We start from the raw sequence: 8,895 nt of genomic DNA, 5'->3' as shown, positions 1-8,895 counted from the left end.
TTTTAAAGAAAACTAAATTATTTCATGAATGTGTGTAGAATACAAAGTTATGTATAAGTATGTCGTTTATTTATTTATTTATTTATTTATTTATTTATTTATTTATTTATTTATTTATTTATTCATTTTCCTTAGATATTAGATATATTTATTAGTGTAGTCCATCACGAACCACACTCCATACCAGTAGTGGCGGTAATGCTTTGTTGCCAACCGCAAATAAATTCAAGAAGAAGAAGAACATCCGTGCATAAAGGCTTTAGGACCCAGCCGCCACCGTTCAGACAATGGAAATATTATGGCTGTTTTCACCTGAGAGCTCCGTCCAGCAGCTTGAACTATAGAACATGGTGTAGCAGATGTGATCCCTCGCTGTGGTGAGAGGAATCGGATCGGACCCGCTCAGCAGGAGGCTCAGCAGCTCCTGATGGAGCACATCCGGCTACCGAAGGTAACCGAGGATCCCTCTGCGCCCCTAGCTCTGCTGTATTTCCGCATTAGCAGAAAGGTGTCAGGCTGCAAAGCAAGAACAGATTGATGATCATATTTCTGATCAAACATGTCTCGGTGTGAAGGGCGTGTGCTGCCACGCTGGCAGCCCACAGGTCCCACAGAGTGGGGTTTGACTGATCCTTGTAGCTGACATGTGCAAACAGCTGGAAGAGTGTCCCTGATGTCCTGTCTCTCCCCCTCCTGCAGGTGGAGAATGTCAGGCTGCTGGACAAAGTGTCCCCCAGGAGGAGCAGGGTGGGAACCCTCTACCTGACAGCCACCCACAGCATATTTGTAGAGAGTGAAGCAGGAGGCCGCAATGAAACATGGGTAATAATCAGTGCACTGAGTCCAGAGGGAACTAATCATTCACTTTGTGTTTATGAGTCTTTGTATGTTTTCATCAGGTGCTTCACAGTTTGGTGAGCAGCGTGGAAAAACAGGATGCCGGCCCCTCTGGGTGTCCTCTGCTCATCCGCTGCAAGAACTTCCAGATTCTTCATTTCGGCATTCCCAGAGAGCAGGACTGCCAGGATGTCCTCCTTTCCCTGCAGAGGCTCTCCCAGCCTGGTCAGCTTCATCTTCCCCAAAAGCCTCACTTTATCCATCAATGCATTTAGTTATTTCCTTTAGTTCTCAGTTAGAGGCTTGTAAAGCATTAATATACTACTTTTATAGTACCTTTTTTACTTTTTACAACCACAAAAGAGGTGAAGGTTGAATGTTCTGCAGAACTTTAAATCAGGGCTAGGTGATAAAACAATAATCATAGCTTTAGACATCTCCTTCTGCACTGTTCTGTCTGTCCTCTGAAAATAATGTTAGACAAAGCTGAAAGACAGTGACTACATGTCTTTTTGTTGGTTGCATAACCTCCATAGAGGTCGCAGTCTTTGAGGAAGAGGCTATGATCAGATACGTAAGACCAGATTTGCAAAACAAATATGTGCGTTTTAAAACAAGCCCTGCACACCAACATGAATACATTGTTTTCATCATGAGACATGGTGGGTGCTGCATCATCCTGTGGGGGAGGGGGTGACTTTATTTGGCAAGCTGAGGAAGATTTAAATGGCCTGGTCAAAGGTAGACCAGGGGTCTGCGGCCCCTAGATTCTGTGGGCTTTCTGCAATGGTTCTTAATGGCTGAAAATGGTAAAGAACGATTCATGTTTTAAGGTGTAGAAAAAAAACGCTTACAAATGCAGGTTTTATCAGTAAAGCAGCTCTTCTTTGGAAGAACTGGATTCACTTTTCTTTGCATAATTACTTTAAAAGGAGCAGCTTGTCTTTAGATTTAAAATGATGCGCAGTTCATTTTCGTTTCCATTTGGCTTCATTCTCCTGACTTAATTCTCGTAAAAAAATAAAATAAAAATAATTAAAAGAATCTAACCTTGCTCTATTATTCCAGGGCTGAAATAGTTCTGTAAATTGGTAATGTTCCCCCTTAATTCTCACAATATGACGTTTTCTAATAATGTTACCACTTTTGTCTTATTTTTTTCTAGAACCTTTTTATTCCTCATATTAATAATTTGATCTCTTCAATACTACCCCAACAATTCTGTTCCTAATCTTGTGTATATATGTATATATATATATATATATATATATATATATATATATATATATATATATATATATATATGAGAGTCATGGGTACTTGTTGATGCCATTTAAATTATTTCTAAGAGCATTAAAAGAGCATTAAATTAGAGTTACTCATTCCTGTATAAATCCTGTATATTTGTATGTATGTATATAAATACAAATGTGTACATATATTTTCACATACATATATACATATAGATAGTGATAGATATACATAGACACATCTATAATCTTGATATATAGTTATATATAATCACACTCCTATTTATTTATAATACTTTTAAAATCTATATTTGCACAGCTATACCTAGAGGCAACAGTCTGTGCTGTATGCAAGCTAAAAACCTTGAAAACGAATGGTGTAGCACATCAGATTGATGTTCATTATAACAGACATTAACTACTTTCTGCCAGATACAATATGGCGGTTACATGTAATATTTGCCGCTCAAAAAATATGTATTTTGGTAGAATTTTGGGGAAAAGAGTCAGAACCCTGGTTCTAGACCTAAATCTGACTGAGAATCAGTGACAAAGCTTAGATTGCTGCTAATAGATCCTCTCCCTGCATTCTAACTGAGGTTGTGTCGTTTCTATCAGAGCACAGAACAAACATTTCAATCTGGATGACCAGCAGCTGTAATAGTATTAAAAACTTTAGTTATAAAAACGATTAACTCAGAAGTGTCAAAATACAAGAAAAATATGAAAGAAATATAAAAATCTTTTAAAAAGTACTATACTTCTATGCACATTATTCCCCTTCTATGGGCATTATCAGTGAAGTAAAAGCCTGAACCGTTTGTTTTAATGATTCCTATTTGCCTTGCAGAGAGTTACGAGGAGCTGTACTGCTTCTCCTATAAGCCAAACATTGATGAAGAGGAGAGGAGACAGGAGTGGGCCTTCGGGGATCTCAGGGCTGATTACCGCCGAATGGGACTTCCTAACTCTCTGTGGAAACTCTCTCTGGTCAACCAGCACTATAAGGTCGGGCAGCTGATCTCGTGAGGACAGACTTCATCCTAATATGGTGGCCGTGTGTTTGTGAAAATGGTGTTTTATTTTTCCCTCCTTTTTAAAGGTGAGTGACACCTACCCTGCTGAGGTGTTCGTCCCTGAGTCGGCCACACCCCCGGTGCTGGTTGGCAGCTCCAAGTTCAGAAGCAGAGGCAGATTCCCTGCCTTGTCGTATTACTCCAAAGAAAACCATGTAAGTTCCCAGCATATATTATTTTCTTTTTTAGTTTCAGCCTGAATGCAAAGTTTAAGGTCAGGTGGGAGGATTTTAACATTAATCACAATTTCCAGTTTGCTGTGTCCTTCCAAGTACAACAAGGGAGAGGTTTTTACTGTTTTTACTTGTTTTTTAAGTCACAAATTATATGAAAAAGAGGGCAGAGTTGTTTTTCTTATTATTAATGAGTCTATTTGGTTGGTGGCAACATCCCTTATGAAGCAGCTAAAATTTGGAGTTACATTAAGCAAGATTGCAAATGTGGAGAGTGGGAACAAGTGTGTGCATGAAGGGTGAGGGTTATGGAGGTGGATAAACCTTTAAGGTCGTCCATCCTTGGAATGAGGATGCCTCTCTCTTTCTCTCTGAGTAGTTTTATTGTTTATATTTTTTTAAAGTTTCCCTCTTGGGTTTCATGTCTCCTGTGTTCCTGGAGATTCAGAAAGAATCTGACAAAGTCCAAGTATTTTTAGGTCAAAATTTAAAAGAAAACAAAAGGAAAATATAACATGATTAAATATTTGGGTTTCCAAACTCTTCTCTCTCATATTGATTTCAATCCGTTCTGTCTGACCTAGTTCCACGCCGCAGTAAAACAAAATGTACCATGAATTTTATTGGTAACGTCTGTATTTACACTTTAATAGAATTTGATTAAAAACCCAGAGAGGTCTGGATTTTCTTTTTTTTTATGACTCAGAAATGTGGTAACTCCTACTGCTTGTACTATATTGTTATAGTACTTCTTTCTGCTGCTAATTAAGCAAACAAGATGTCGACTTACTCATTCTTACCCTTTTAATGTTTTAATTCAGCCTAAAAACGTCTATTTAAAACAAGGGAGGATGTTGGATCTGTTTTTTTTTTTGTAAAAGAATAAATGAAAAGCAACTAAACTACATTTTAGTTCATTTTCTGACCAAGAGATCTCTCTGAGAACATCTTTTTCTTCCCAATGCTGCTTTGATAGAAGGGATAGCTTTGTGTGCATGAGGTCAGATTCCCAGGGTAAAGGGTCTGACTTTCCTTCATACTGGATCAGGGTCCGGAGGGGAGCATCGCAAGAAGTCTTCTATCATTTCCCTTGTGGCTGCTAAATGAAGATATGAGCAATGCTCTGTCATCTCAAGTTATCATGCAAGGAGGAAACATGTAACCAGCATTAATCTACAGTATGTCATGTGCACATTTTGTTTAAGTGTTGAGAAAAATACTATAAACTTGACCATTAAGTTTGCAACGTCTTGTTTTTCTAATATCGTCCGACTAGAAATGTAAAGGAATGCATCTTAAACTCCTTTGTTGATCTTAAATTTATATTAAGGGCCTCTTCCCTCCTTCCAGGCTACCATCTGCCGCAGCAGCCAGCCGCTGTCAGGTTTCAGCGCTCGCTGCCTGGAGGACGAGCAGATGCTGGAGGCCATCTTGAGGTCCAACCCCCGCAGCGACTTCATGTATGTGGTGGACACCAGGCCTAAGGTGAGCCCTTTGTGCCTACGCAAACATGAGCCACTTCCAGTGCTGCGTTGTTTCTTCAGGCGGGCTTTGTTTTTAACAGCTGTGTGTCCTCAGAGCATCCCTGCTCTCCATGTCAGCTGTGCTGCCCGCTAACATAAAAGCATGTTTCTGTAAGGCTGTGGGTGAAATCACCTGGAGTGAAACGTGTGTCATGTGTTTCTAGTTGAATGCGATTGCGAACAGAGCTGCAGGGAAAGGCTATGAGAATGAAGATAACTACTCCAACATCAAATTCCAGTTCATGGGCATTGAAAACATCCACGTCATGAGGAACAGCCAACAGAAAATGCTGGAAGGTAAAATTATCTCTTTGAATAATTTCTCTCTTTTTTTTTTTTTTACTAAACAAAATCCAGATTAAAAAAAAATACAGATTGTTGCACTTTTAAACAACATTTTAATTAAAATCTAGATTTGTATATCACAAATCCAAGTGAATTGAAAGGGGGTTTTAATACCATGATATCGGTATTGAGGGAAAATTACAAATTATCCAAACAAACCTGGTCCTGTGTGGAAACTAACTGATCCTCCTAATAAATCAGGAACCAACTCTTGTTAACCACACTGTGGAAGTTTGTTTAATTTTACTGGAAACGCTCTGTTTGAATCACCCCTGTTACTACCCGATCTGTCCCGGAAGCACGATCAGTCCTGCACATGCGAGAACAGAATAACTTCGGGGTAGGCAATACTTCCTGTTTCTTACTTTTTTATTCTTTTGTCTTTTTCCAGCTGGGTGTTCCCTTTGAATATTTTTGTATTTGCATAAATATAGCCTATTCTTAAAACAAAAAAGGCAATATATAGAAAAAAAAACACTTAAAGAGCCTTTGGAACGTTACTGTGACTGCTCTGAGCATGTCCGATGATGATGTCACTCAATGTAATGGTGAGAATGTAAAACGCACTCCATTTCTTCCAGAAAAGTCTTTAATATTTTCTATACAATGTAGTTTGCATTCTTTAATGTTTCAAGTATATAAAAAAGTATTTTCAATCACATTATTACATATTTTTCGGCGATCCGGAACATATTCTGTTCTCGCATACGCAGGATGGATCGTGCTTCCGGGACAGAACAGGTAGTGACATCCCCAGTTTAAACGCAGCATACATGCTGTCAAACATGGAGCTGGTAGTTTGATGGTCAGGATCTGCTTTGATTCTTCAACGACTGATGAAATCATGATTTCTGCTTTTTGACTGAATATTCTGAAAAAATAGGCTCTACAATGGAGGTCTTCAATAGGAAGGTGCATCTTGGGGGTCACGAAAGTTTTGGTTGATTAGACTTTTTTTTAATATTCCACCCTGCAATTTTTTCCATTTATTGAAATGTCTTTAAATCCACATTAACATGAATTCAACACACTGTAGTAAACAGATAAATGGAGGCGGAAGATGTCTTTCAGTCTTCAATGCACACATTCAGCGACACACAGGAGCTCTTTCAAGCTGGACACCATTTCATTCACAACACCTGTCCCATCAACCAGGAATCAGAATCAGAAATAATTTAATAATCCCAGGGAGGAATTACTTTCATTACATGACTCCACATGTAATAGAGTGACTATAGGACCAGTTTGATATAACACAATTGCATACAATATATATAATTAGGGGGTCCCCGCTCCATCTCGCCATCAGTTTGGGGGTCCTTGGCCTGGAAAGACCCCTGCTCTACAGGATTCATGGTCTTCACTCAAACACACTAGGGTTGTGCAGATCTGAGCCACTCCAGTTAGTTTGTTGTGGCAGATACTGTGCAAATAATCAAATAACTCTCATGATATCATGTGTTGTTCTTTCAACACCTGTCCAACTAACTTTGTGTTAAGACAACAAATGAAAACATGATTTTTTTTCTTAAGTCATGGTCAAAACAGTTAACTGTGCGCACATATGGAAAAAAATCACATCAGCCATTCAAAATATAAGAATTTATTAACACTTCTTCATCTCCAAGTGAAACACATTACAGGTAAAAACTCTACTGAACCATTGAAACTCAACTAACCTAAGCTCCATGCAAACATAGAGAAAATATTTTTTTTTAAATAGTTGAAAGCCATAACCAATGAAATTATGTAATTGTGTCACAGTTGGCATGAATTTTAATGAACTAAAGTTTATATTCAACACTCGGAATTTGGTCAAATTAGCTAATGAAGTACAGTTGGAATGTGTTAAGACCGATTCACAATGCTAATCCAAAATAAGGAAATGAAACATGAATCATTGAAATCATATTTTATCAAATCATTTGCCTAAATCAGAAATTGATAACCATTAAATTCTTTCCCTCCTGTGATTACTCCTGAGGAAATAGCTAAAGGCAAAGCAGGCTTTTAGCTATTAGTGCCTACGGTGCTCTGTCAGATGAGCATCCCTCGTCAGACTAGCATACCTGTAGTCAATATGCATGCAAAGACGCCTTTATCCCTTTAGTTTTGCATGAAAAAAAAAGACTTTAAACTACCTCAACGAGCATGTATCCCTTTAGTCATGTACAAAAAAAAGAACAATTTAAGGTCAGATTGCCATACGCTTCGAAAAACACTAATAACTAATAACACATTTTTTACTCACCCGTTGAGGTAGTTTAAAGTTTATTTTTTGCACATAATTAAAGGGATAAACTAAAAGGAAAAACAGTGGAATAAACTAAAGGGATAAACAGGTATTGATGGTGGGTATGCTGGTCTGATGGGGTATGCTCAAAGAATGGGTCAAAATTCCTCCATGATGATGTAAAAGGCTTCTTAACAGGATGGCACAACAAGGTAACAGATTTAGGCAGCAGGAGTTTTTTTTTTTTTATACAGGGCCATGTTTGTTCGGAAATGTTTTTTTCCTTTGAAAATAAAGTCTTCATTTTAAAAGTAGAATTTGTATTTGCTAAAGATAAGTCTGTCTAATATGAGTATTTGGACATGAAACATTTGTGTGATCTAAAGAAAAAAAAGACACTGGAAAAACGATCTAGAAATTAGTAAAAATTCCTTAAATTAAGTGTAATTGATTAATTTGAGTAGGTAAATGAGGTGATTTGCCAATGGAATGAGTATTTTTACTCTTCTAATAAGATAATTAGATTATATGCACTTGAAATAAAGCAATGCATTTGCGTTTTCTTATTTTAAGTGTAAATTGTCTTGTTCCAGGGGAAAAGTGTCTCTTTTACCTCCAAATTTTTTCCAGTGATAGAAGAAATCTGGAAATGAAAGATACTATTTCACACAGTTTTTGTAACAGCTTGAGCCACCCTCCATAGGAAAGCTTCCCCTACATGAATGTATAGTTTAATTAACCCAGTTCTTCACCCTACTGAGGCAGTGCAGGGAGCTTTGCTTTCTTCACGAGTGGTCATGCAGTCTGAGCTGCTCTGCAGCCGGGTTTCAGATGAGGCCACGGGAGAATTTCTGGGTACTGTGTAGGACTGCTCCTAGAAAGGCTTTGAACCCATCTGGACTTGATTTCAGATTTTTTTTGACTGGGTTTCCCGGAGCGGACTGTCCCACACGTTCTCCCCAGAAGCGAAACAGAGGGCGTGAGAATGATGTGATTACATGTCTGAATAGTTAGACTTATCCTCAGTTATAACTCTCAGGCCCCTGGCACTGAAATGGAAATCTTCAAATGCCAGAGACAGCAGCAGCCCTTCGGTCGGATGGCTTCATTCTAACGCCACTGCACTCTTAAATAAGATTTAGAGGACCCCCCACTTGGGAGTATTAACTTGGATTTTCCTTTTCAAGGGGAGGCCCATTAACATTACTACAGGCACACTAAACCTGATGACCTGCTTCTGTTCTGTCAGACACCACTGTGTTATTCTTCTCCAATTAATATAGTCAGTATTGGTGGTTAGCCAGGGTAGCATTAGAAGGGAAGGGCTTTAAAAGCAGAATGTTAATATTTTTATCATTTAAATAGGGCTTCATTGAGTTTAATATAGATTTTTTATATGTGATCAGTGTGTGTTCCTCTTTGCTGGGGGCAGGTTACATGTCTGGGAATGCACAGCAG

The 8,895-nt window shown here is 38.4% G+C and overlaps 1 protein-coding gene across 1 annotated transcript in view; it reads left to right on the top strand.

Annotated features, from left to right (window-relative positions):
• Positions 1–243: 243 nt before the first annotated feature.
• mtmr7 (myotubularin related protein 7) overlaps positions 244–8,895 on the top strand; it is a 25,774-nt gene continuing 17,122 nt past the window's right edge. The window contains exons 1-7 of the mRNA XM_015371070.1: positions 244–451; positions 700–822; positions 900–1,062; positions 2,938–3,095; positions 3,190–3,318; positions 4,687–4,821; positions 5,024–5,156. Coding sequence (XP_015226556.1) covers positions 428–451; positions 700–822; positions 900–1,062; positions 2,938–3,095; positions 3,190–3,318; positions 4,687–4,821; positions 5,024–5,156 — 865 coding nt within the window. The 5' untranslated portion in view covers positions 244–427. The remainder of the gene's footprint in view (positions 452–699; positions 823–899; positions 1,063–2,937; positions 3,096–3,189; positions 3,319–4,686; positions 4,822–5,023; positions 5,157–8,895) is intronic.

This window comes from Cyprinodon variegatus, unplaced genomic scaffold (genome assembly GCF_000732505.1).
Source record: "Cyprinodon variegatus isolate N-32 unplaced genomic scaffold, C_variegatus-1.0 Scaffold52, whole genome shotgun sequence".
NCBI lineage: Eukaryota > Metazoa > Chordata > Actinopteri > Cyprinodontiformes > Cyprinodontidae > Cyprinodon > Cyprinodon variegatus.
Note: the sequence above shows the minus strand (reverse complement) of the source record. Positions and strands in the feature narration are given on the sequence as shown.